A 26,137-nucleotide genomic window follows, 5' to 3' on the forward strand; every position below is an offset into this window, starting at 1 on the left:
CTCCCGCCCTGTCTTACTTCCCTGCTTGTCGTGACGCTGACTTTGTTCACTCACTGATATATAGCTGATGATGAAGTATAGCGAATGATGCTGACGAGAAGAGCAGTCCGTCGAGCAGAAATGCTTTTACTTATAGACCTCCTGCTCTTTGAACACTACCAGCCGTTCACCACGGGTCTTACAAGGCTAGAAAGCGCACACGGTCTTGGAAGAAAGCAGAAGCCGCTCGCATGTAGGAGGTAAGTTGGAAGAATCTTGACGGCAGAATGTTTTTATCGGGAGTGAAATCCATGGCATGTGAGGTGCGATCACAAGGCCTAGTAGTGACCTGTTGGGCGGGAGCCTGATTAGGGTGTTGGTCAGTTGCTTACTCAAACAATGTGCATGGCACTAGGAAGTCCAGTCACAGCTGTTAACATTCCAATTCTGCGAAGAGGTGGTATTCACGCTGTCAGATGAAGTATTCCGTTCTCTGTGACTTTCCAAAACGAGCTGAAGTGGGTATTCACGCCCTATCGATCACATCTTAAGCAAGGATTTGGACGCCTTTTATACCGCTTAGAACTTCTACTTGAGGCCTAACACTCTCGAATTCATCTACCAACCATCCTATTGATATAACATAAAAACACCATCGAACTCTTTTCCACATACAAATCATGCGTCCCTTCTCCATCAAAACCCTCTCACCCGCGACTCTCCTCCGACCCCATCCAATCCCCTCCATCACACGCAACATCACCAGAACCATAACCTCAACCAACTCCCAAGAACCAACAATAACCCCCCTCAAACCCGCCGACTTCCCCGAATGGTCCCGCCTGTTCACAGGCTACCTCGAATTCTACAAAACCTCCATCCCCTCAGAGCAATACCCCAAAACCTTCGCCAGGCTGCTAGACCCGGAGAACGAACTCTACGGACTAGTTCTGCGGGAAAACGAGAGTAAGCTCCTTGGGATAGCGCACTACTTCCCGCACATGACGCCTTGGGGCGAAGGGAAGATTATGTTGTTTAATGGTATGTCTATACCTTCACCGTCTTTATCCAGAAGCTTATGTGTGTATGTCTAGATCTCTTCGTCGACCCCGCTGTGCGCGGAGGTGGGTATGGGAGGAAGTTGATTCAGGCTGTGGCAGCGGATTCGAAGAAGAAGGGGTGTTTTCGGATGCAGTGGACGACGCAGAATGGGAATCCGGCGAGGAAGCTGTATGATGAGTTGGCGACGCAGGAGTTTGTGCAGTATCGGATGGCCTTGTGAGTGAGGGTGGGTTCAATTTTGGGATGCTGTGCGTGTTCCAGGAGGGTGATTGGAGCGTTGAAAGTGCATGTATTGGGAAGGAACAGTCCAGAAGACTCGTGGTACAGATCCACAGGTGATTTGCTTTGTACACTGAACTGATGGGCTTTTGAGCGTCTGCTGTCTATGTCTATTTGATAGTGGGACCACAAGAAACTGCGAAAATGCGGAGGTCACTGAAATGAGCAAGAGCAAAAGCAAACGCCATGAATGATGCCTCCTATCCCGCAGCTGAGCACTTCAGCAAAAGCGGGTTTCCATTTCCACCTGAACGCCAATCCATTGTCAACGTTGATCCCTTGGCACCGACATATTCGCAATCGTCCGAGCAAGTAAGCTTACCGATTCTGCAGACTTCGGCAAATGCGACTCAGTCAAAGGCTGTCGCTCAAACATTTTCCATAGTACGTCTGTTTCTGGTGACCAGTGTCGATTCGTATCTCCAGAGTTAAGCAACTTAGCCAACGTTCGGCACATGCATCTTCTCCTTGATATTCGAGGCGGATTCGGCCAGTCATGAGTCGTTGGCAGCCTGAGTCCATAGTAGGTTCTGTTTATTGGTATGTTCTTCGGTCATCTTCATCCATCAATTGGTCCTTCCTCCTGCCACATCCTCGGCAGATAGAACTTCATGTTTTCGTAGACCAGGAAAGTTACACATGTGCTGGGCAGAACACGCACAATGTTCGGTCCCAAGCCTTTGTAGAAACCAGCAAAACCTTCGTTCCTGAAGACTTGCTTGACGACATCCCAAGCTCCTCGGTACCGCTCTTTTGCGTCGTACGTCTGCAGTCGCGCCCTCACGACTTGGTATGGGTATGTGATGCTTCCAGCGAACATCTTGCTGACGGCAGAGAGTGTGAGATAGTCCAAATTCGTCAACCCTTCTCTTCCTCCTTTCCGACTGAGAGCCCAATGATTCTTCAGTTGTTCGTAAGCCATGAACTGGATAGCCCCATGGCTGACACCAAATAAGCTTGGCAACAATCCTCGATAGAACCCCTTGATACCCTCGCTCTCATATAACGCGGCTGTACCGTGCGCAATGCTCGTATAAGCTCCAGGAGCGTTTCTGGCCGTCGACAACATCCTCGTCTTGATCACCCAGATCGGGTTCGTAAAGACCGCCGTCAAGATTCCCGAGATCCCCGACGCGAGAAAGTAGTCCGAGCTCGTCAATGTTTCTCTCCCTCCCTCTTGCTCGCCCGCCGCTCGCGCTGCCCGCACCAAGTCCTTGATATTCCCGTACCACATGAAATACAACGCCCAACTCACCGAATTACCAATCATGTTCGGCATCAAGCCACGGTAAAACGCCCGCACCAACGCCCCGCTCTCCTTCATCATACCTTCTCGCACCCGGATCTGTTTCTCGGGGGACATGCCATGAACGGCTTCGTGGGCAATCTGACGCATGACGCGCCATGTTCCGCCGGGTCGCGTTCGACTTTGCGATTCGATTTGTAGGCGTGTTTTGACGACGTCGAAAGGGTGGACGGCGAGGGTGCTGACGACTCCTGCGGTGAAGCCTGCCACGGACTCGACTAGGGAGGGTGAGAGAGCGACGGTGGGTTGGCGACCCTCGAGGGGTGGGTAGACGCGAGGCATCGTCGCTGCTTGTGGTTTCTGTACGTGGAGTTCGTCATGCTGCTGGAATCATATTTATAGGTCCGAGGACGCGGGGTCCTGTACACGCTGGAGGTGCGAGTGAATGATGGACGGGGTCGGCGAAGGAGGAGTGAGCTCGAGCAGCCAGCGGATAAATGCAGATGACGATGCTCGTGCGGTTTGAAATTGCCGGTAGTGGTAAGCCGAACCGGGTCAGGGGATTGAGCTTTTGATGGCATTTGATTGGCCATTTGATTAAAGATGAGTGAGTGAATGTAATCAGTCCGTGAATAGGTATAGTCAGCTAGCAGTGCAGAGTGTGAGAGAGGTATAAATAGTGATATGCAGAGAAACATGGTCAAGAGTGCGATAAGTGCCTTGCTTTATTGTATATATACATTTCACATGCGCGGAAACATTTGCGATTCTTCTGAGGACATGTTGATGCTCGAAACGACGAGAACGGCTCGATAGGCAATAGATCGTGACAGGAACACTTGTGAATGCTGACATGTGAAATCCATTGACGCTGGACCGGACCATGCTATCTTCCTCTTGCACAGGAGGCAGACTGTTGAGATATTGGCTCGGGAGGGCATACCCTGCTCGGTTTTTATGACCAGCAACGCCTCTCACGCTGGCATATTTTCATCCGTCTCTCTTGGTCCTCCTCAGCAGCTTCTCCAGGGCTCAATGTCTCCTTTCCGCATATTCATTGTCTTCGAATGTTCCACATACAACCAGCCTCCTTGATATCACACTCCATAACGCCCCGCACAATGCACAATGCACAATGCACAATGCACAATGCACACCTGTACATGTCTTGCTCCCTCTAATGCTTTCCATGGTCATCGTGTTCGCCGTGCGCGCCGTGTGCTGGTGCTAGGAACATTTGTTCGTATACAAGGTAGCCCGCGAACGCTACAGTCGCGATGCCCAGGCCGGGGAATGCGCCCTTGAAACGATTCCATCGCGTGAAAGGGCCGGTGTATCGCCATGCTTCACTGTCGCGTTGTTAGTACATATAGTTCGTAGCAGCATTCACAGTGGTCGTACTGTCGTGCCCATGGATCGGCTTTCGGTTGACCAGCGGCTGCTGCGAATTTCTGGGGGTCGAAGCCGGTGAGGTTGGGTTGTTTCGGCGGCGCCATTGTGAGTGTGTTTGTTGTTGGACTGAGGTCAATGGCAAGCAGAAGTCAGCGGGTGATGCTGCTGGCGCCAGACATGAGCTTGGAGTCGGTGCCAAGACTACCTCCGCAGCTTCCTCCGTCTCCGCAGCTAGCGAGCCACTTCACATCTCCAAACCACACGCACCACAAGCCAACAACATCACCATCACGACCAAGAATGCGAAAATTGCACTGAAACTCCCTCAGCGACATTCTCACAACCAGCGACTAGTAACCTCTCCGATCTTTCCGTTTGCTAGTCTGCTGAACACGAGCTAGTGCAGCAGCATCCACACGGCCACCAAACCCACCTTCGCTACCCCCTCGTCCAAATACATCCTCCTCCACAACAGACATAGGCTGTCGTTCCGTGGGTACCGCCCCCAGCACAGTTCGTCGCGATGCCTCCCGCCGTGGGCCGTATGCATCCTTCGCATATGAGCAACCCATTCGCCCATCTCAATCCACAACACTCGATTCCGCAATCCTCTCATTACCAGTCGCAATCCACCCAATTACCGAACAGCTTCAACTCGCAACATGGCTTTGGCAACAGTGCACTCAATGGTGGAATATCACCGTTTAATCCATCAGGCTCACCCTACGCGAGTTCCGCATTTGGTGCTGGAGGAGCGACCTCGACTTTCAACGGTGGCATGCTGGGTGGACAGGGCCAAGGACTCGGGTCGGCAGCAGCACAGGCTGGGTTCGCGAGGGGTGCGGCGATGCAAGAGCATGGTCATCAAATAGAGGCAGCTGGGATTGGCATGAAGACTGGAGCAGCAGCAAGGATACGAGAAGTATGGCGGCACAATCTGGACTCAGAGATGCACCTGCTACGCCAAATGATACAGAAGTACCCATTCGTTTCCATGGATGCTGAGTTCCCTGGTATCGTCGCCCGACCCATCGGTAACTTTGCTGGCAGCAAGGCCGAATACCACTACCAGACTCTTCGCTGCAACGTCGACATCCTGAAGCCGATTCAGGTGGGCATCACCCTCTGGACTTCCGAAGGCGAGTTACCGCCTACGCAGGACCCTTCTATATCCACCTCGATCAATGGAAAGCTCTCCTACGGTAATAACCTCATGAACCAGAACATTCCTTGCACTTGGGTGTTCAACTTCCAGTTCAGCCTTGAGGAGGACATGTATGCTGAGTCAAGCATCGAGCTACTGAAGTCGAGCGGTGTGGACTTCAGCCGACACCTTGAGATGGGCATCTCGCAGGAGCAGTTCGGTGCCCTCCTCACCACGTCGGGGCTTGCATTCAACCCCGACGTGCACTGGCTGAGTTTCCACTCTGGCTACGATTTCGGCTACCTCATCAAGCTTCTCTCCAACGATGCTCTTCCACAAGATCAACAGGAGTTCTTCGAGCTGGTCACCACCTTCTTTCCCAAGCTGTGGGACATCAAGTTCCTCCTTCGCCACGCACAACGCCTTCACAACAGCGGCCGCCTCTCAGAGCAAGCCACGAGATTTGTGGTTGCTTTAGGCCAGAAGTCGGGACTGACGGATTTGGCTGAGGAACTGGGTTGTCAACGCGTGGGCCAAGCACACACAGCCGGCTCGGATGCCTGGCTGACAGGAGCCGTGTTCTGGGCCATGAAGACCAAAATCTTCTCCAACGAGCTAGACGACTCTCTATCAGATCAGATCTACGGCCTTCACGGTGTTCCGGCACCTGCGTCGCAACAGTACCGCGAGGAGTTCCTCAACGCACAGGGTACACCAGCAGCCAACGGCGCAAGTGCCGGCCAGGGAGGACTTGCTGGATTGGGTACGATTCCAGGTGTCTCGCACTTTACGCCCAGCGGAAACAACCCTTCGACACCCACTACAAGCCACGCTGGATTGAATACACAGACACCAGGCCCGCAACAGAGCCATTTCGGCGGCGGCGGCTTCGGCAACTTCACATACGGCGGCAAGTAGCCTTATTCGTGTTGATATCGTGAAGCAAAAAGGAAGGCGTTCGATGGCTAAGCTAGACACTGGAAACTGGCGTCTCGCGGTTGTGTGACGACTATGATACCCTTGGATGTTTGGTGTTACGGGGGATTGGTAGTGTTTATGAGGCGGCGTTTTGGGAACGGTATGAAGACTACCATCTGGGCTCGAGGTGGAACGGCGACGGATAATGGAGCCTCAATGCGCCTGCGGATTGGAAGACGCTCGGGCAGGGCTCAGTATGTACAATACAAAGCTATCAACAATGGACACCATTGGTACTTGGTTTGAAAACAAATTGCGCCTATGAACACCACCATCGTGCCCATGGGTATCGCCGCTGAAATGTCTAAACGACGCCTTTACTTGCCTCCCAGACGTGAAAATCACTAATTTCGTTATGCCCGTTTTGCCCTTTGCTCCCTGTACCTGTACGCCGCGCTGAATATTTCCCATAAAGCCCGCAAAACGCGCACGCAGTCGTGACTACCCACGATCCTCCGATGGTCCCATCAACTGATGGCAGAGCGACTGCCATCTGAAGTCACTATCTCCGATAGAGATCGCGCTCGCGATTCTGCAGTCGCTCACGCCGTTCGCGATCGGGACTTCTGCTTCGAGTCCTCCTGGTCTCGTCCCGAGGCGGGTACGCACGATCTCTGTACGAGTCCCGTGGCGGCGCTCCACCCCGACCACCGGGCGCATCTCCATCACGATACTGTCGTGGCGGAGGGGCGTCCGAATCGTGGTATCTTGGCCGCTCTGGGTCACGACTGTCTCCTCGTCGACCTCGATCGTAGACGTCGCGATCCCGGTCCCGGTCGCCACGATCGCCACGATCGCGTGGTGGCGGTCGACCATCGTTGTAGCTTTGGCCGCTTTGATAGGACGGAATGTATGTATCGACGTTGGCTCTGCTTGCCGCTGCTGCTGGTGGGGGTGGAGGTGCGCCGCCAGCTCGAGGAACATCCGGCCTTGCAGGCAGAGTATCAGGGCGTTGTGGCAGCGAGTGGCCGTTCTGTGGCGGGGGACGACCACCCTGTCGCCAGGTAGGTTCTCTGCCTCCTGTGGCAGCTGGAGGTGGTCCTCTTCTGTCGTCATACCCTCGCGGCGGAGGTCCTGCACCTGGCGGTGGGCGATCGCGATAACCACCACGAGGGCCTCGGTCTCCATAACCACCGAACCCGTTCTGGTACGGTACGCCATTTGGCCCAAAGTCGTCTGGTCCCATGCCAACAGTACCACCGGCGGGCGCAGGAGGGAGGTTTCGCTGCTTCTCTTTGTGGCCACGTCGACGAGCATCCAGCTCGTGGCTGTCTTCGTACCGGGGAAGCGACTCTGGCTTCGCCGGCAGTGGCTCGGTCTTGAAGTACTCGTGCTGCAGAGCGTCGATCGAGTTGATTCGCCTTCTCCAGTCCAAACACAGCAGCTTCTTCAGAAGATCCAATCCTTGAGTTCCTATCTTCTTGAATCGGTCGTCGATGTCGCCGCGGGATTTGACCCAGTCTTTGTTGCCTTCACACCCAGGCAAGTCGACCCAACCGGGCATAGTCTCTTCGGTCGGGTTACCAATGAGTTTGAAGATTTTGACGCACTGGTCCACATCAGAGCGCCCTTCCAAGATAGGCTTACGCTCGAACATCTCGCCAAAGATGCAGCTGAGCATCTGTTAGCTTGTCGGCCAAGCAAAGTACATTGAGCTAGACTTACCCAACACCCCACATGTCGATAGCCGGCGTGTATCTCTTCAGTGTCAGCAAGAGCTCCGGCGGACGGTACCACCTCGTAACAACGAGACTCGTGTAATCCCGCACAGCCTCGCCATTACCACGTCCCGGCAGTGGTGTTTGGCCCTCATAATGCCGCGCCAAACCAAAATCCGCAATCTGTAAGATCCCTCGATTCGAGATCAGAATGTTGGCGGCTTTCATATCTCGATGGAGGATGTGCGACTGTTGGCGAGCCTTGGTAAGCTAGCTTCGTAAACCAGGGGAGGCCCGTACTTACGTCGTGCAGATAGCGCAAGCCCTCCAACAGCTGCAACATATAGCACTTGACTTGCGCATCGGTGAAGCGAATCTCGGGGTTTGTCAACATGCCACTCAGGTCGTGATCCATATACGGCATGACCATGTATAATGTGGCACGCTTCTTGCCAGACTTGCCCTTCTCATCACCTGCACCAACAGCATCAGTATCCTGGTAGAAGCTCTTACAAAGCGCCTGCCGCCGCAGACTGGTTTGCGAACCTTGCTGTCTCTCCACAACCATCTCCTCCAGATGCAAGATGTTCGGGTGGCTAAGCATCTTCAGAAGCTTGACTTCTCGCAATGCCGTGATCGGGAATCCATCCTTCTCGTTGTGCATCAAGATCTTCTTGAGGGCCACCATAGCTCCCGTCCGTTTCGACTTTGCTTTTGTCACAATTCCGAATGTCCCCTCGCCAAGCTTCTCGTTCATAATATCGTACTCCGATATCTTTGCGCTGCCTCGAAAGCGCCTTTGTGTTGGGTCGGTCATCCCTTCGGCGACCGCTGGGGGAGTGGTCGGTGCCGCCATAGCGTCGCCACGGTCGCTCGAGACCGTCTGTATAGATGTGGCCAATGGTCCGGCGGATATAGATGTGATGCGCTCAAGTGACTGAGGCCTGCAGACAGAATGTCAGTCCTGCGGTCGTGGTGCGCATTTGGAGGCCGGCGGTCGTTTTGTTAGGAAGGACTCGTCAACAATGGCGCTGCATGTGAGGAAGTGGCCTGAACAGGAAGCAGCAGCAAATTAGTACAGTCCATACAGAATCCGGCCAGCAGGTGAAGAACGGCGAGGTGGTGGTGTTTGTTTGGCACAAGAAGTCGATCTGCGAAGATGCGCTGCGTGGGTCCGGGATCTTGAACCAGCCGCCCGATCTGGCGTAGCTCACGGCTTGGCAAGGACGCAAGTCCGACTTCACGTCCACACATTGGCTCGTTACTGCAGCTGCCATTCACCCAACTTCACCTCGAGATCTTCCTGCACAAACCAAGTGAGCTCAGTAGTTCCCTGGTACTGTTCATTGCTAACAAACGGGCTCAGCGACAATGGCAGGCGGTCACGGTCCAGCCCGGGGTCACGGCGGCCACCCTATCCACGTCCACCCCGTCCGACCTCTCTACAGATTCGCCGCGGTCGGCCTTGGAGCTTCAATGTGGTTTTTCGTAAGAAAGAGGCTGTAGTTTGGCGATAGCACAGGGCTGACTTTGTCTCAGTTGTTCTACAGAGCGCGATACGACCTCCCCGTACTTCTTGGCTGGAGACATCCATGGGACCATTGAGCGCTTCATCGAGATATGGCACGCGGAAAGGACATTGTGGATTGGCTCAAGGGGGCACGAGCAGATAAGAGCGGCTCGAGTGTATATTTCAGCATGGGGACGGCGTTGCGGCCGCAGGAACAGAGGACAAATCCACGAGTGAAGTCTGGCAAGAAGAGCTACGGTGCCGCAGAGCTCGTCACACAACTACTCAATTGAAACGAATGGTAGCCAAGATCTGCTCGCTTCTCCAATCCTCTCTCTCCAGGCGACATGGGTAGGAAGTCTCGCTTGATAGAGCACTATACGGACTTAGCTGAGGGGCATGGAGCTTGAGGCTTTGCCAGTCTTCGCTAACATCGAGGACTACATCAATTTTCGATTCTAGGCTGCAGTCGTCTCGCGGCCTTTGATTGGTCTGACGGCAGCGACATGAGAAGATTCACGCGCGGGTGAAAGCGGCTTTCCACTTCACTCTCAATCGCATTCACTGCGTGCAAACAACCCAACTCAATTCTCACCACTGCTCACTACTTCTAACTCTCAACAAATCCGCTCGCATCGCTGCTACCGCCCGCAGTCATGGAAATCGACATCGAGTCCTCCAGCGAACGCCCATCCGATGGCACTGAAAAGGCCGGCGACACAGACACGAGCTTCTCGTCAACGGACTCCTCCGAGCAGGTAGCGAACTCCGCAAATCGCCTCCTGAAGCTCGTTGGCCACTACTCGGAGAAGAAGCTTAACCGCCAAAGCAGTATCTTCAAGAGCGAGCCGCCAAACCCACATCTCAAGGAGCTCGCCAAGCTCAGCACGTACCCGAACAGTCCAGAACTGCATTGGAAGGAGGCGAACGAAGAAGTGCAGAGACAAGTCGAGTGAGTTCTATCTTCATAACAACTTCCCTTTCAAGTGAGCTGACCACGTTGACTTCAAGCCGTCTAGCCGCCTCTCACACCACCACAAAAGCCCAGCGCACTTCGTCCAAGGGAACTTCTCGCAAGCCCATCCAGGCGAGAAAGTAGGCCGTGTCTGGATCCCTTTCGACCCGAACGAGAACCCCAACATCGGCAACTCCACCCACATTGAAACGAAGCACCACAAGTTGACGGAACAAGTCGTCCGTATCATCCAAGGCCAAATTGAGGATACGCGACAGACGTTTGACATCATGGCCTCACATCCCGGTCGATTCCCGACGGCGGCTTGGCTTGGTTATGAGGGGCTGAAGGAGGAGAGGCAGGCGCATGCAGTTTTGGCTTTGAGGTGGAAAGGCGTGGAAGTCTGTGAGTGGTGCGAGGATGCGGAGCGTTGGGAGGTGTTTTTTGAGTATCCGGATGTGAAGACTGGGGTGTATTTGGGCCATCCTGAGTGGAGAGCAGATGTTGTTGTGGGTCGTTGAATGTCTTCGCCCTGTTGCCGCACAGCGGTTCTTGATAGGGTTGTCGAGATATGCAGTCTTGCATAAGAATAGCAAGGTTTATGCTATCTTGTGCACAGACCTCTTTTGTTCGAACCTTATCAGTCCGCGTTTCTTCACTTCACCTCGTCCTTTCTGCTGGTAATGACATCTTTTAGCAAGAGATATAGTCGACACCACTGGCTTCGCACAATCTTGAAAAGCAAGGAGCACAGAGAACTTCGTTAGAGGCGCGAAACGCCTCATCCTGTGCAACAGACTGGACCGCCGCTCTAGACCTTCCGCGCCGCTTTCCGGGTGCTCAGCTGAGCCTGACAACTGCCTGACGACAGCCTATTGGAAAAGAGACAGTATTGGAACAGGTGTTCCTCGTATGTTCGTTTAGCGGTTCAAGTTCGCCGGCCTAAGACCTTGGAACAACTGGCCCAGTACCCATCCATTCCCAGGCTTCCAAATTTGAAGACCTCAAAACGCAGCAGAACCGCGGCGTTCATCGCACCAATGATGGCGACTAAAAAGACAGTACGTGGACCTGCACTTGCTTCGCGGTATCTCCCAACAAGACTTCATCGTCATCGAGCTGTTTGTGCAGCAGCCCAAGCAAGGTGATTCGAAAACGAAAATGCGCCTACCATCGGGAACATTGATCTGCAATGTATTCTGGAGTCATATGGCATTCAGAAACTTGAGGAATCTATCCACCAGACAGTACACCACCAAATCAGCTCGCCAGGCCCATGATTTCATATCTGCAGGTACATTTTTGCAAACCGGAAACGACCCAGGACTAACAACAGAGACTTGCGGCAGGTCCGCGGTGAAGATTCAATGAACTACGGCTGAGATGCACTAGACCGCTGGAGATGTGGCGCTCTGACGCTGCACTGCGAGAATCCGCTGCAGTAGCTTCCCAAGGCCGAATATCTGGTGATCCAAAGCTGTTGTGTCCCGCAAGAGTGAGACCTTCACAACTAGAAGCTCTTCCAAGGCTCAAGACTGTATTCAAGACGATTGTTCTTGAATGATGCCAAAGGGTCGTCGATAAAATGAGCACATCAGCCATTGGCGGACACAAGCACCGGTGCGGGCTTCTTTGACAGCCTCTGGCAAGTGCCCCATCAAGCCACAGTCAAAAATTCCCGCCTGCACTTCTCCACATCTCGTGATTTGGAGATGTATACAGCTCGCATCACGCTATCGATTGCAATATAGGGGCCATGGACTTACTACAGCGCAATACGAGACGATCATCTTATGGTGGCCCTGCGAGTTATTACTATGCTCGCTCGACTACCTCCTCTCGGCGAGTACAAGCGCAAGGGCTCCTGCTTCAGCGTCTCGCAAAACGCCACATAAGAGAACCACGACAGCCTCGAAAAACGCCTCTGGTTACATGCAGACCTCATACTGCATCAGTCGGAAAGAAACACGAGCGCACTGGCATTCCATTCTCGAAGCTCAATCCTGGTCAACTCGTGTTGTGAAACACTTATTCCAAGGTATCGGAGCGCCTGCACTCCGCACTTTCGGCCGTCGATCGCCTACCAGGAACTAAAATCGGATACAGGTTCGTCCATGCGAGGGCCAGAAACTGTTCGAGTGACACATCACCGCTGCAGGTCTGTTGCGTACCGGAGAGGCTGGACTCCCACGTGTCGGTGTGTCATTTCCACCCACCCACGTTGCGAATTATGGCTCTATCTTTGGAAGCAAGTCTCAACAGTCATACACACCATCGCCTGCCCGCAGGACAGCCAACAAATAGTTGCCTGTGGAGCTATGTTAACGTGCATAGCGGTCTCAAACGATCCCTCTCAACCAGCCAGGGCTTCTGTCTTGGTGGCTGACTTGCCGCGTCCGACGCAGACTTCTGCGAGCTCATCAATCTTGAAAATACCCTTTCGAGCCAGAACTCGTCTGCAAATGACCCGGTACCATGATTTCTCCGTCTGTTGTCGCCAAGAGCAACTCACGAGATCTGCCTTCCGGTCAACGACACCCTCGTCGTCAATAGATCACCGCATATTCGCCTTCCAGTATTATGCAGCCAGTAGTAGGGTGGCGGGAACAGCATCACGACGGTACCATCGATGCAGGTCCGCTCGATGTCGTGGACCGCTACTTGATTGCAGTCGTGCTGGGTGTGTCAACACGGTAGGTGTCTCGTTAGGCTATTGCAGGTACGGGCAGGAAGCAGAGAGTGATGATCAAAGGTATAAAGGTAGCCTCGCTCCTCCCCATTCCCATCTTTCATCAGCACAGCATCAGCATCCTGTTCAGCAAAGCACCCAGCATTTGCATCCTCATTCGTTCCGATCTTCATCGATCATAAACTATCTTTCGTTCATCCACATCAAGATGTACTCTCCCATCCAGCTCGCTACCTTTGCTCTTGCCCTCAGCGGCATTGCAACCGCCCTGCCGGGAAATACGACCCCAGAAGGCTATGGCAGCACAAAGACGACCTCCACCACAAAGACGACTCCAGGCGGCTACGGCACGACGAAGACAACATCGACCACCTCCAAATCGACCTGCAGTGTCAGCACCATCTGGACCAATTCTGTCGGCTCCACCACCAAGTCAGTAATCAAGTCGACGGTCATCAGTGTGCCTGGCAAGACGGGAAGCACTTGCACCAAGAAGCAAGTCTCGACCAACATCCCAAAGACCACTACAGTCACGAAGAAGAAGGACACTGTCGTAAGTGGTCAACATCTTACAACATCTCCTAGACCTTCAGATCTCTAATCCCCCAAACAGGTAACCAGCACCATCGTCAAAGACGGCCTCGTGCCATCCGTCATTGACACATACACCCTCGTGCCCAGCACCACTGTGATCGAAAAGCCCACCGTCATCACCACGACCCTCAGAGAAACCAAGTCGACCACCATCAAGAAGCCCACCAAGTTCACCACTTCGGTCTCCGGCAAGACGACCATCACCTCCGTTTACACGGACAGCAAGCCCAAGACATACACCCAGGTCACTACTATTCCTACCGTCACGGAGGTCAAGCAATGCACGCCTACGACTGGCAAGGGCAGTTTGAGCACCAGCCTCACTACCAAGCTCGAGACTAAGCCGATTACTACCAAGATTTCGACGACTACTGAGGTGAGTTTGAACTAACCTGTTGGCAATGATGTTCGGTGCTGATGCTCGTGCTACAGGTCTGCGGTCCAAAGGGTTACGGCAAGGAGTAGTTTACCCTCGACTGGACGACTCTTCTCGATGATTCTCCAGGACTTTTCGACCTGATCATTGCCTCGGTGTTTGGTTGCCAGGGAGTTGACGATAGCATGCGACACGTGGAACGAGGAGGATTTCACTGGACACTCCTTTTGTACCTAGACTTTTAGATTCTGGCTCTTTAGCAACATATTTGGGAATAGCTTTGTCGGTTCTTCACTCTATTTCTCTTCGATCTATCTATCTTGTCGTCTGTCTTTTGCCACCGTCTGAGCCTCGATCTGCGGGAAGGGCGTTCGTTAGAGAGATTTCAGAGCTTGCTCTTGGGCTCGACAACCTTCTCAACTTCCGCAAACTGGTAGTAGAAGTTCAAACACTCCTTGTTGGCTAGCGTATCCGAGGGCTTGATCGTCTTGCCTGACACTATCTGCTTGACCGGCAGCTCGACCTTCTTCAAGTTAATCGTGGTCTATAATACAGTCAGTATAGCGCCCTCCATTTCATCCGCAGCAACAACTTACAGGAATCTCCGGCGTCTCAAAAACATACTTCGGCACACACCTCCTCCCACAATCCCTTGCAATGGCATCTTTGATCCTCTTCACCAACCCAGTCTCGAACTTCTTCCCAGGCTTCATCAGCAAAAACAACATCACACTTTCATCCATATCCTGCGGCCTCCTCTGACCTACGCAGATGCTATCCTGTACCTCCTCGCCGAAATGCAAATCAATCACATTATATATCTCCGCACTCCCAAACCTCACACCGCTCGGGTTCAACACTCCATCCGCGCGACCATGCAGCGTAATCCCACCCGTGACGGGATGGATAGAAATGAAATCTCCATGCGTCCAGACATTATCAAATCGCTCATAGTACGACTTGAAATACTTCTCATTGCCAGGGTCATCCCAGAACATTACGGGTTGCGTCGGGAAGCCTCGCGTGCAGACCATTTCGCCGGGCTCGCCGGGTGGGAGGGGCTTGCCTTTGACTCCGCGGCCGCCTTCGATGGTTTGGTCGTAGGCTTCGAGTTTCATGCCCAGGCAGGGCCCGACGCAGCCGCCGCTGTAGACGGGTTGCATCATGTTGGCGGAGGTGAAGCAGGCTGCTAGGTCGGTGCCGCCGGAGATGTTGTCCTGGATGGGGGATTAGTGGTCTTGTGGTGGCTTGATGGCGAGAGAACTTACAAGTTGGACGTGGGCTGGGAATGCTTGGTCATAGAACCATTCGAACTGTGCTTCGGACAGGACCATCCCAGTGCTTATGACTCGCCTCAGCCTGCTCAGATCGACAACTTCCCGGGGTAGGACTGGTGGCTTTGCGGTCGCCAATGTCTGCATCCATCGAGGCGAGATTCCTAAGTCCGTGACCTTCTGGTCTTGCACAAGCTTCAAGAACGACGTGAGATCCGGCTGGAAAGGAGACCCGTCGTATAAGACCGCCCGTGCGCTACTAACCAGAGACAAGCAGCTGTTGAGATACATAATCCATCCCGTTGTTGTGAATTGCAGCGTACATAGCTCGTCTGGCGAGTACGCTGCTGTATCTCTGTGAAGACTTGATTCTTTCCTGCTGTTCAGTAGGACACCGCCAACATTGTGGACGATGCACTTCGGCATCCCTGTCGTACCGCTGGAGTACACGATCAAGAATGGGTCGCTGAATGGGATGCGCTCGAATCGAATCGTCTTGTCACCTTTCGCGGCCTCGAGGAAATTACCAAGCGTCTCGCATCGCTTGACAGAAGAGATATCCAATGGCTTCGACTGCGTTCGTGGCATACTCACGATGCAGCTGAGCTCATGCACTCCCTTCATTCCATCGACAATCTCATTCATCTTGGATCTCAGGTCGATAGTCTTGCCATTGTACAGGGCCCAGTCGTCAATGAACACATATCGAGGTTTGATCTGTCGTAGTCTGTCGAGAATGCCTTTCGTCCCCATATCGGTGCTAGAGCTGCTGAAGATGCCGCCGAGCGCCGTGATGGCATAGAATACGACAAGCGTGTCAATCGAGTTAGATGCGACCACAGCTACACGGTCTCCCTTCTTCACACCTCTGGCTCTCATTGCATTTGACAAGAGTGCGGTGCGCTCTCGCAGTTCCTTCCACGTACATTGTCGAATCTCTGTGCCGCCCTCTCGAGCCTCAGTGCAAGCTATCCTATGATCTTCCTTGCGATAGGTAGTAGCTTTGCTCGGATCCCTCTCATCAGGCCAGAACAGCGAATTTTCCGCGAAGTTGACGTTGACTCCCTTGAACCACGCTGGATTGGAGTCCATTCGTGCATTCTCGTCAACCACTTGACTATAGCTTCCATCGTGAATGATCGGATATTGCTGTAGAAGCTCCTCCCAGAATTGGCTCCTCTGATCAGTTGACCACGCTTGTAGCTCGTCCCACGCGTGCAGATTTGTCCCTCGTTTCTTGTTGACTTGTTGCATGAACTTGTACGCCAACGTTCCATTGGGATTCGGCGGGTCCCACAGCTTTCGAGGCACTGCCACTTCTGCCATCTTGAAGGTCTCTGTTTCGTCTTATTGCTTCTGCTGAACCAGTGAAACTGAGGATCCGGGTGGTCAAAAATAATTTATGCTACCAGAAGATAAAGAAGCGATTCCGAGCTCTCTCGCACTTTGACTCGTTGCGGGACTATAGCGGTTTGCCGACCCGGTAAAGGATTATACGATTATTAAAGCTGGCGCGTCAGCGGCATTGTGTCAGTATCGCCGGCGGGATACTATGGATGCCAAGGGAATCGATGTCCTTCCGCGGCTAAGCTTGAAGCAAGTGAGGAGAACAGCGGGGCAATCCGGAACTGGTGGGGAAGGTGTTGACTGTCCCACACCAGGAGCTCGTCAGATAACATTAAAGTGATACTGAGCAAGACGGTCAGCGTTTTTGATTTGATGAGAGTAGGCAAGATCATATCGGACTCTGTTGACCATTTTGTCTCACGAGTCTGCATGATCAGAAAATCATTCACTCGGCAAGGATTGACATGCGCTGTATTTTGTGGCTGTGGGGCAGGTTGGAAGGCCTGTCTGCATATTTCCACGGAATTGCAAGCCCGAAAATAATACTTTCTACTCATAGTATCTTAAACAAAACGAAAAGCGAGGAGTAAACACTTGAAACGAGCAGTCGCGATTTAGCAAGGCTGGGTGCCTGAGGCAATAGTTCGGGTCCGAATCGACACAAACCTTCCCCAAAATGATTTCCGAGCACGTGCCGACTTTGGCCGCCGTCATCGACGCGTGCAAGAGTTCTGCGCGTCTCCCATCAACATGACGCCGGCATGTCCTTCGAAACACAGCCTCCAACATCACAATGAGTGTGCCTCTTGCACAGCTCAGCTGCGAGCAGTGCCAACGTCGCAAAACGAAGTGCAGCAAGACGACTCCTTGCTCTGCATGTGAAAAGGCAGGGATTCAATGTACTGCAGTTCAACGACAGAGGCTCCCAAGAGGCAGAAGTGGCAAGCAAAGGGCCGATATAACAACTCGCCGAGCGCTGCGTGATCGAGTGGAACGACTCGAGTCTCTTGTGAAGGGGCTCCAGCAGCCGCAGCAACACGAGAGAGATCTGGTACGACTCAGTCTCTGTTCAGACACGATGAGTTAACAAAGCCACGGATTAGCACGATAACGAGAGTAGACTGCCAGAAACCGCAGAGGCTGTGTCAGCGAGAACCACATCGGTGGACGCCTTCGTTGCGCCCGGATTCTGGGCGGACCTCTCAGGCGCAGTCGCTGGTCTGAAAGAAGTCTTGGAATATCCTGATATATATGATGAAGATGACAGAGAAACGGATGAAAGCTCGCCGAATCAGGCGAAGTCGACTCCGGATGACTCGGACGGGGCCCTTGATGCTCACCGTCTTCTCTTTGCGAGTGGGAGCTCAGCAGAAACTACGCTGGATCTTCCGCCGGCCCTGAAAGGTCATTTGCTCAGCGTGTACAAGGACAGAGTTGATTGCCTTTTCAAGCCATTGCACTGGCCCTCTACCCTCCTCATCATCCTCAATCAGCAAAATTGTCAAGACAACGCCACGAAGAAAGAATCACATGCATTAGAATCTGCCATTTACTTCACAAGCGCCTGTACACTTTTTGACCACGAACTGAATGGGCGACGAAGTATTGTTGAGAAGCTGCGTCGCGAATGTGAGGACGCACTCGTGACTGCAGGCCATATTACAACGACCTCCTTCATGTTGCTGCAAGCTTTTGTTGTGTATTTCGTGAGTCTCCTTTCGCACGGATCCTCTCTGTTGCTCTTACTGGCTTTTGAACCAGGCTGATTTGATTAGCTTGGCGTCCGAGCATGTCAAGCCAACGCGCAACAATGGACACTGACCGCACTCGCCGCACGACTTGCCAATGCGCAAGGAATTCCGTCGAACCTTGCTGGAGGAGCCCTATCAGTAGAGATAGATGTTCAACGAAGACTTTGGCAATGCATCGGTGTTCTCGACCTACAAAGCGCATTCGATCGTGGTTCACACCCCATGGCTCTCACCACCTGGAATCGTTGCCCATGAATATCAATGATCTCGATCTCGAATCGCAATCCAACCTGCCGGCGGATCTCACCACGCAGGGTCCCTGGACTGACATGTCACTGAGCATAATCATCTACCAAGCTGGTTTCTGCCAAAGGCGTCTAACAGAAATCGGGCTCGCGGGAGCAAATGGTCAAAAAAACCATGGCACGGCTCGTCATGAGCAACTGGCGACATTTGCCGAGTTGAGAATCATGTCCATCAGCTTTCGACAGTCTGCAGCTTGCAACCCTCTTCCTTGCAGAAGTATGCGATTGCTGTTGCTAAAGAAAGTCTAGTGGCTATGCGTCTCCTGATTCATCGTCCGCTGCACCGCCGCTGTGCTGGCTGCATGCCTCCCGACGATTTCCAGAACGAGGACTTTGACATTCTTCAAACCGCTACGGAGGTACTGGAACGCTCGCAGATGAAACGCACCCAAATCGAGTATGCTCTTTGGGCCTGGTTCCAGTGGGTCAAATGGTACGCCCTCGCTGTAGTGCTAGCTGAGCTGTGCGTCACTTACCAAGAACCCTTGGCGGCCAGGACATGGACGGTCGCGCAGTTGTCGTTTGATGATTACGCTAAAGACGTCGCGGACAGCAAGAAAGGGCTGCTTTGGAAGCCCATACAAAAGCTAGCATGCAGAATGGTACAATGCAGGTTGATGATGATCAGGGTTTATCCGACCCTGTGCTGGGAACAATTGTCAATTTTACAGATAATTCCTGGCTACATTGGGATCTTCTGCTCGAAGATTTCGAAAACCCAGCACTCTTTGACGCATAATCGACACAGTATCGTACACTCCGCATAGAAGTTTGCTGTCTTTCATCTACAGCAACAATGCCTCGCTGACACCAGGCTAGATCCGGTCCAAACGATCAATCAGCTCTTTCCATTCCCTCAACTGCGTATTTTGCCCTCGTTGGCTCCTTACCCAAACTGAAGCATGCTTCACTTGGCATTCACTCAGGTATTGCCCGTGAGTGCTCTCGTCCGCGGCGAGAGCCGACGTCAAGGTACGAGCGCCGACTTCTGGCGATCTCCCAATGAGTCTCAGGAGGTTGCGTGCAAAGGCGCCACCGTTGTACTGTCTGAGAAGCTCGGTCTTGCACCACCCAGGGTTTGGGCAGTTGAAGATGACAGGAGCCTCCCCTGACTTTCCTCGGCTCCTCGAGATCTGCTTTGACATCTCCTGCACGCAGAGCAAGACTATCAGCTTGCTGATGAAGTACCTCGCTTCCATATCTGCATGGCTCTTGTCACTGAGTGTCGAGAACAGCTTGCCTTCTTTAGGTCGGACGATCTGTTCGTGGTCGGCGAAGCAGTGTACCACGGATCCGACTATTATCAAGTGACTTGCTTCTCTTCTCTCTGCCGCGGTTTGTCGTAGCTTTGGCAGACAGAGAAAGCACAGCAAGAACGAGGAGACGACGTTCATGGTCAAGGTTTCCTCCAAACCTTGCGCGACATGATACTCGTTTGTCGAAATACCGGCGTTCACCAGCATCCATGCGAGGAAGCTTCTGGTTGACTTTCTGGGCGAACGACTTCACCGAATCGTACTTCGCCATATCCACCTCCCATACCTGGACATTTGTGTTCTTGCTTTTCGCGAGAAGCTTCTCTTTGGCAGCCTCGCCTTTGTGAATGCTACGACAGCCGAGGATCAAGTTCGAGACGTTCAGTTGAACACTGCCGAAGGGTTAGCTGCATCAAAGCCTGGATTACGGCTTTGTCACGTGCAGATGCTTTGCGCATTTAAAACCCAGGCCAGTGTTGGCACCTGTGATCACGACTGTCTTGCCCACGAAGCTCGTGCTGGGGAGCTGAGGTGTTTGGAACAGCTGTCCGCGAATGAACTGTAGGACATCCGATGGGGCAGGCATTGCAAAGATTTTGAATGTAGATCGATGGTGCAGTACCAAGTAATTGGTGTCTATGCAGCTCTACAAAACAGAGGTGGTTTGGAATATATGAGTCCTGCATGGACGGGCTTTGGAGATTGACCTCATGCCTGAATTCGGGGGCACAAAGGGCCACAGAAACCGCAAAAGCCGGAACAGCACACCAATTCGCAACAACAAAAAGCCTACAAGAACCCTCTAGGAATAGGCCAATGATGTCAAAATTATCTGTACTGACGGTACTCAACTCCCATACAATTCCAAGACATCGACGGAGGGAAAGGCCAAGACTCAGCCAAGGTTTCCACAGCCTTGTCACCGTGACATGGTTTAAACAAACGCAGTCACCAACCCCGCAAAACCAGCTGTCAGCATCATTCCACAGCGCACCCAGTTCTGAACAGTCCAAGCCTTCAGTGATTTGGTCACCTCCGCCCCAGACCTCTCCTGCACGGTCGAGCTGCCGCTTATCTCGATCAGCCTCTGAATTCCGCCGTACATGACGAGCCTGGTGAATGGAAGGACTCCAAAGGTCAAGATGGCACCGGTCGTGAAGAGCCATCGGTGAGTGCTGTTGTGGGTTGTGTAGGCCAAATATCCGAAGGCTGTGGAAGCCACGAGAGCTCCCGGGACGGCTATGACGGCGCCGCGGTTGTAGACTTGCTTGAAGATTGGCGTTGACACTGAGGCTGCTTCATTGAGAACGATGGGTAAGGAGTTCTGGGACAGAGCCAGTTGGTATCCGGAGACGATGAGTGCTGCCGGGATGGCGATAAGTTTGGCTGCTTCTGTGGAGTCCATCTCGCTCAGGGGTTTGCGATCTGGCTTTGTAGAAGGTCGAACTTTATATGCAAGGTGTCGTCTGGTACGATGCAGTGCGAGGAGTCTACTCTTGTTATTTCACAATGGGAGGTGTCTGTGTCACTTGGTTTTTATACTGTGGAATGCGGCTGAGGTCGTCCGCGCTATTGCAAGCCACATATCGAGCTCTAGGCTTATCTTGAATTGGGCCATCTTCACATTGAGAAACATGTGAAGCTCTTAAGGCCGCAACATCGAAACCGGAGAGTCTTTTTATTTTTTTATGGAGAACTCACGAACTTGATCGGCCGAGCAAAGATATGAAAGATCCTGTTCGATAAAAGGTTGAGGTTCATGTTGTTAGCGCGGAGGTCAGCGATGACTGATGGGAAGTGGCGTTGGTCTCGGCCGTAGAGAACAATCTTGGTGGCTGGGACTGACTTCGACGCGCACTTCATCAACAACTCACACGCGTGTACTGGATGCGGCAGCATTGAAAGTCCCGAGAGACAATCGTGTACTCCTTATATGTTTGTTTGTTTCTACTTGCATAGTCGATCTGCAAGGCTTTTGTTGACGACAGAAAGGACGAGCATCCTGAAACTTCAAAACGACTCCCAAACACAAAAGTAAGACAACAGAACGTTCTTCCGTGCCTTGATTGGTACCGTGATCTTTTCAAATCAGGTACGAGGACACATAACTCTCCACCAATCCTCCTTCAAGCTTCGGCTCTGCAAATCTTTCTTCCCTCGCCGCTACAAGTCCTTATGAGACATAACCACAGACCAATCCGATGACCCCAAACGCTGGAGCGAATTGACCGCCAAGAACGGAACCAGCTTCGGTGATGCGATCAATAATCGGACCGCAACCCTCGTTTTGAGACATGTAAAACAAGTTGAAGCTGAGGTCGTATCCAGATCCACCAGCGTTACCTGGGCCAGTCACGACATGGATGAAGCTCGCGCCTGTCTCCTCAACCTGCGGAATCAAAACGTCCGGTAGGTCTGAGTATACACGGTTGACACTGCCATCGAATGCCGCACGACCCAGGTTGAAGATTTCGTCCTTGGAGACCGAGCCGAAGCTTCCCATTGCTTGGAGGCAAATCTGTTGTGCACCCGGGCTGGCGAGGTCCGAGTTGAGTGGCGTGGTGCAGTACTCCATGGGCTCCGAAAGATCCAAGCCGCACTGTGTTGGGCCGCACATGTCGTAGATGTTGTCGAAGAGCTCAGTGAAAGCCTCAGTACCGGGGTGATTGTCCCTGTTTGTGCCAGAGTCCTCGGTGTAGACCCAGGTGGCAGTGACTGTGTTGTCGCCGATTTCGATCTCGGTGTCGAAGTTGGTGTCTTGACGGACTCGCAGACATGAGGAGTTTCCACTGCTTGCCGGAGTGGCGGAAACTTGAGAGAGCAGCGACAAGGCTCCAGCCAGAAGCATAGTGGTTGTCTTCATGTTGGCGATGGGCTTGGAGAGTATCGAGAAGGTGATTATACAGGAATTTGAGAGGACTGATGAGCAGAACAGATTCTCACTGGGAGCTTCAACGGCTTTATATGTCTGCTTGAGGTCTGGCATGCCTGGAGAGTTCTGTGCCTGCGCTCTAGCTTATATCCTGCGCTTTCATATCGTCGATCTCGACGGGGTTCGCCAATATGCCGAAACTTTGCAACTATCAACGTGTACAACGACACGATGCCTCCACGTGCGTGCATCGACCGATCGGCATAGCATTCGTTTCTCGGCCGCCAAGAGCACGCGAGGCTGCGTGCCAAGTTGTTGAGGCAAACTCTCAACCGACAACATGCTGATGTGATGGCTCGTTTAGACAGCGTCCATCTTGACGGGAAGGTACTGTAGCCCCATCGTGAGTAAAGAGCGCGGCAATGCTGTACTTGCATTGAGCAGTGTGGATCAACGTTACAACTCCATGCTGGGCTAAAGGGGCCAAGGCGGCATGTATCCTGATATGCCAAGCACATTGGTATGTCAAGTGGGTATAGTGGTATCCCAGATGGGGAAGATGTCGGAGCCAATAGCGTTTCAAGTGAAGAACCTGAGTCGAAGGATTGCAGAAGGAAGTAGTGAGAGGGCACTGTACGTGAAGTAGTATAGTATGCGTCGCCACGCCAAGGCCGCGGAAACTAAATCATGAAAGCCAAGCCCTGCAAGCTCTCGACAAAGCCTGATGAGCTACGGAGCGTGGTGGCAAGACTCGGAGTGAGTAGCTCCGCGAGATCACACGTCAATCGGTATGTCATTCTACCGACCTGAGTCTTGTGGGCAAGGACTTCAATCATTCTGGTCAGCACCCGGGCTGGCATGGACCGAGCATGTCCCCTGAAAAGAGGTCATAATACACCTCTACATATTTTACGCCGTGTCACTGACCACAAGACTCAATTCTATGAAGACGACACAAACGCCTCGACACTCCCATACTATATTGACGGATTCGTGGATTTCGACCAGTTCCTTCCCGAAAAGAACCTCACAGCCTTCTTGATCCTCGACCGCCTTCAGCAACGCTTTCTGCAACTGCCATCTCATTACTCGCATAGCAAAGTACTTCTTCGAGCCTGCTTTGCCGATCCAATCTCCATTTCGCCCTCTGAAGTCTACCTCGGCCGTCTTTTTTCCTGTGTACAAGTCAAAGAGCTCGATCGCCTTGCACTCGGCGCCTGCTCCTTCTGCCCGGAGGGTCTCCGGAACGCCAAGGTGATCAAGATATCGAAGAGCTTTGGGAGTTAGGTAGACAGCACCGCCGATTGTTGAAGGAGCTGAGCGGATTTCGACGATCGTGATTGTAGGTTTTGGATCTGGCAAGTTTCTCTTCAGTGCAATTGCAGTGGACAATCCGGTGATGCCCGCACCGATTATCACAATTGGCAACGCCATGCCTTGCAGAACGAAGGAATAGGTTCTGCAGGACGCTGACCCAAGTCCTATTTGCACATGATATACTTGGAGAAAGCGTCGGCTCTACAAGCGCTAGGAAGGGACAGGCCAAGTGCAGCTCCATCGCATTTGTCGCACATCGTCGTGGCGTCCGCATTCGCGTCGAGCTCCCTGCTTTAACAACGCCACACAATCACGCTCCAACTCGCTACAAGATCTCGTGACTGATTGATGGTCTGATGTGGAAGTTATCAGGCCTCAAAGTGAAATCTACCTTGCGACAAGCGACGTTTTGCAGAGCATTGAGGAAGTGCAGTACAGAGCTCAGCCTTGTATCGAGAGACGATCGAGACAGAGTCTATGGTAATGACCGAAGAGTACATACTCAAGGAAGTCATCTATTTGGAAGAGACATGGCACAACTCATGCATGCTCGACGACAGCGCTGCCCCTACTGCCCACCGCGATACTCAACACTCCTAACAGGCCATCCCCCAATGCCAATCACCTGCTCAGCTAACGAGCCCGGCCCACCCCACGTGTGCTCCACAAAAGCCTTCATCAAATCCAATCCATTCAACAAAGCGCCGCTCGTCCACGTCTTGCCATCGCTATCCATCACATACCTCTTCTCGACCCAATTGACCTCCGGGTTGTCGTTCTTGACTTGCGCCAGTACAGGCAGTGGGCCGGTGCAAGTCTTGCCCTTGAGAGTGCCGGCCATTAGGGGCACCATCATACCTCCACAGATGGAGAGGTAGGCGGAGCAGTCTTGGTAAGATTTGCGGACGAATGCAAGCTCGGTTTCGTTGGGCGTGTGGCCCCAGTGGGCCCCCATGAGGACGATGTCGAGGGGTGGACAAGTTTCGAAGGAGTCCTATCGATCAGGTCAGTAGTCAAGCTACACTCTACCTTCAGACACTAGACGGCGGCTCACTGTAGTCTGCAGAGTGATTCCAGACGTCATTGACGCTGGCGTTCCTTTCTCGTTCACCCAGTGGAAGTCGACATCAATGGCCTGCTTCTTCAACTCGTCTGGAAGAGGCAATTGTTCCATGAAGGACTTGGTCAGACCGTGCAGGAGGTCAATGGGTGCCGTGTCGAGAATCTCGGTGACTCTAATCGAAAAGTCAGACTGTTGGAAACATTGCCGCACGATGATAGACTTACCCGCCCATCAAGATGATGCCGGCGTGGATCGGGCGTCCGGGGTTGCGAAGGTCGATTTTGGCCATTGTTGCACACTGATTTTGATTGGGTTTGAAAGTCGAAGTTATTTGTGTTCTGCTTGCTGTGGATTGCGTTGGGTGCTCTATAGTTCTCTTATACCCAGTCTCGTCGTTCAGCCTTGTCCCACCGGCATCTTCAAGCACAGCCGTGCCGGCCAGCGGTCCGGCAACTCGCTCAATGTCACTCACCGCGACAGCCATGATACAGCGCCAGTAACGTCTCTAACACTAGGCACCAACATAAAGTCGCCCTCTGAACGACTGTGCCGTTGTGGCCATTGGCCAGGTCGTTCAGCTTGAACAGTCGCAGCCTGTTCGTTGGCTCGTAAGGTGTGTAAGCTACTCATAGTACGAAAATCGATTCTCTTTCTTTGTTGCCTTGAAGCCAATTTGGTTTTCATTTGGCCCGAACTTGTAGGCTTCTGATTCTCCCAAGCGTATCATTATGCAGCGGAGTTGATTGATTCTTTCTCTTGGTCTTGCGTCAATGAACCTCAGCGTCACGAAATCTGGCGTCGGTGATCACCTTTCGAACTTGCGTATTGACCTCTTAAGCGGTGTTTCCCGTTGGTAATATGTTCCATTCTGGATTCACGGGTCTTACAAATGAGACCACGTAGCACTTGAAGGATTTCGTCAGCCCAGACCAACTTCGTCTTCCGACGAGGGTGGGTATCCTAGTCGACATCTCATTGAAAGTCCTCAATGGTCACTTCAACATCTCACAGACTGATATCGAGTGACAATACCGAGAGCGTTCTGTCGCAATTCTGACAGCTCGAACATGCACGTAACCGCTGCGATCCC

The 26,137-nt window shown here is 52.7% G+C and overlaps 13 protein-coding genes across 13 annotated transcripts; 5 read left to right on the top strand and 8 right to left on the bottom strand.

The window, feature by feature from the left end:
* Positions 1 to 659: 659 nt before the first annotated feature.
* On the top strand, positions 660 to 1,261 carry M409DRAFT_51236 (uncharacterized protein; the record flags this gene model as incomplete). The annotated part of the gene is made up of 2 exons (XM_033811750.1): positions 660 to 1,020; positions 1,074 to 1,261. The coding sequence occupies 2 exons, from the start codon at positions 660 to 662 to the stop codon at positions 1,259 to 1,261; spliced, it is 549 nt and encodes a 182-aa protein (XP_033671890.1).
* A 618-nt stretch (positions 1,262 to 1,879) lies between these two features.
* On the bottom strand, positions 1,880 to 2,908 carry M409DRAFT_63997 (uncharacterized protein; the record flags this gene model as incomplete). Its single annotated transcript, XM_033815872.1, has 1 exon — positions 1,880 to 2,908. The coding sequence occupies one exon, from the start codon at positions 2,906 to 2,908 to the stop codon at positions 1,880 to 1,882; it is 1,029 nt and encodes a 342-aa protein (XP_033671891.1).
* An 835-nt stretch (positions 2,909 to 3,743) lies between these two features.
* On the bottom strand, positions 3,744 to 4,062 carry M409DRAFT_18975 (uncharacterized protein; the record flags this gene model as incomplete). Its single annotated transcript, XM_033804723.1, has 2 exons — positions 3,744 to 3,915; positions 3,968 to 4,062. 2 exons carry the CDS (start codon positions 4,060 to 4,062, stop codon positions 3,744 to 3,746), a joined length of 267 nt encoding a protein of 88 aa, XP_033671892.1.
* Positions 4,063 to 9,109: 5,047 nt separating this feature from the next.
* Positions 9,110 to 9,343, top strand: M409DRAFT_64002 (uncharacterized protein; the record flags this gene model as incomplete). The annotated part of the gene is made up of 2 exons (XM_033815873.1): positions 9,110 to 9,226; positions 9,278 to 9,343. The coding sequence occupies 2 exons, from the start codon at positions 9,110 to 9,112 to the stop codon at positions 9,341 to 9,343; spliced, it is 183 nt and encodes a 60-aa protein (XP_033671893.1).
* Positions 9,344 to 9,904: 561 nt separating this feature from the next.
* Positions 9,905 to 10,724, top strand: M409DRAFT_18979 (uncharacterized protein; the record flags this gene model as incomplete). The annotated part of the gene is made up of 2 exons (XM_033804724.1): positions 9,905 to 10,200; positions 10,268 to 10,724. The coding sequence occupies 2 exons, from the start codon at positions 9,905 to 9,907 to the stop codon at positions 10,722 to 10,724; spliced, it is 753 nt and encodes a 250-aa protein (XP_033671894.1).
* Positions 10,725 to 13,100: 2,376 nt separating this feature from the next.
* Positions 13,101 to 13,951, top strand: M409DRAFT_51241 (uncharacterized protein; the record flags this gene model as incomplete). Its single annotated transcript, XM_033811751.1, has 3 exons — positions 13,101 to 13,445; positions 13,506 to 13,862; positions 13,919 to 13,951. The coding sequence occupies 3 exons, from the start codon at positions 13,101 to 13,103 to the stop codon at positions 13,949 to 13,951; spliced, it is 735 nt and encodes a 244-aa protein (XP_033671895.1).
* Positions 13,952 to 14,247: 296 nt separating this feature from the next.
* M409DRAFT_64003 (uncharacterized protein) lies at positions 14,248 to 16,462 on the bottom strand (the record flags this gene model as incomplete). The annotated part of the gene is made up of 3 exons (XM_033815874.1): positions 14,248 to 14,406; positions 14,459 to 15,079; positions 15,131 to 16,462. 3 exons carry the CDS (start codon positions 16,460 to 16,462, stop codon positions 14,248 to 14,250), a joined length of 2,112 nt encoding a protein of 703 aa, XP_033671896.1.
* An 814-nt stretch (positions 16,463 to 17,276) lies between these two features.
* On the top strand, positions 17,277 to 18,489 carry M409DRAFT_51243 (uncharacterized protein; the record flags this gene model as incomplete). The annotated part of the gene is made up of 3 exons (XM_033811752.1): positions 17,277 to 17,534; positions 17,587 to 18,189; positions 18,259 to 18,489. 3 exons carry the CDS (start codon positions 17,277 to 17,279, stop codon positions 18,487 to 18,489), a joined length of 1,092 nt encoding a protein of 363 aa, XP_033671897.1.
* An 865-nt stretch (positions 18,490 to 19,354) lies between these two features.
* Positions 19,355 to 20,381, bottom strand: M409DRAFT_64004 (uncharacterized protein; the record flags this gene model as incomplete). Its single annotated transcript, XM_033815875.1, has 3 exons — positions 19,355 to 19,953; positions 19,997 to 20,187; positions 20,239 to 20,381. 3 exons carry the CDS (start codon positions 20,379 to 20,381, stop codon positions 19,355 to 19,357), a joined length of 933 nt encoding a protein of 310 aa, XP_033671898.1.
* A 348-nt stretch (positions 20,382 to 20,729) lies between these two features.
* On the bottom strand, positions 20,730 to 21,200 carry M409DRAFT_51244 (uncharacterized protein; the record flags this gene model as incomplete). Its single annotated transcript, XM_033811753.1, has 1 exon — positions 20,730 to 21,200. The coding sequence occupies one exon, from the start codon at positions 21,198 to 21,200 to the stop codon at positions 20,730 to 20,732; it is 471 nt and encodes a 156-aa protein (XP_033671899.1).
* A 768-nt stretch (positions 21,201 to 21,968) lies between these two features.
* On the bottom strand, positions 21,969 to 22,658 carry M409DRAFT_18983 (uncharacterized protein; the record flags this gene model as incomplete). The annotated part of the gene is made up of 1 exon (XM_033804725.1): positions 21,969 to 22,658. The coding sequence occupies one exon, from the start codon at positions 22,656 to 22,658 to the stop codon at positions 21,969 to 21,971; it is 690 nt and encodes a 229-aa protein (XP_033671900.1).
* A 918-nt stretch (positions 22,659 to 23,576) lies between these two features.
* Positions 23,577 to 24,101, bottom strand: M409DRAFT_18984 (uncharacterized protein; the record flags this gene model as incomplete). Its single annotated transcript, XM_033804726.1, has 1 exon — positions 23,577 to 24,101. One exon carries the CDS (start codon positions 24,099 to 24,101, stop codon positions 23,577 to 23,579), a length of 525 nt encoding a protein of 174 aa, XP_033671901.1.
* A 451-nt stretch (positions 24,102 to 24,552) lies between these two features.
* On the bottom strand, positions 24,553 to 25,336 carry M409DRAFT_18985 (uncharacterized protein; the record flags this gene model as incomplete). Its single annotated transcript, XM_033804727.1, has 3 exons — positions 24,553 to 24,978; positions 25,039 to 25,219; positions 25,272 to 25,336. The coding sequence occupies 3 exons, from the start codon at positions 25,334 to 25,336 to the stop codon at positions 24,553 to 24,555; spliced, it is 672 nt and encodes a 223-aa protein (XP_033671902.1).
* Between the last annotated feature and the right edge of the window lie 801 nt (positions 25,337 to 26,137).

This window comes from Zasmidium cellare (assembly GCF_010093935.1).
Source record: "Zasmidium cellare ATCC 36951 unplaced genomic scaffold M409scaffold_6, whole genome shotgun sequence".
NCBI lineage: Eukaryota > Fungi > Ascomycota > Dothideomycetes > Mycosphaerellales > Mycosphaerellaceae > Zasmidium > Zasmidium cellare.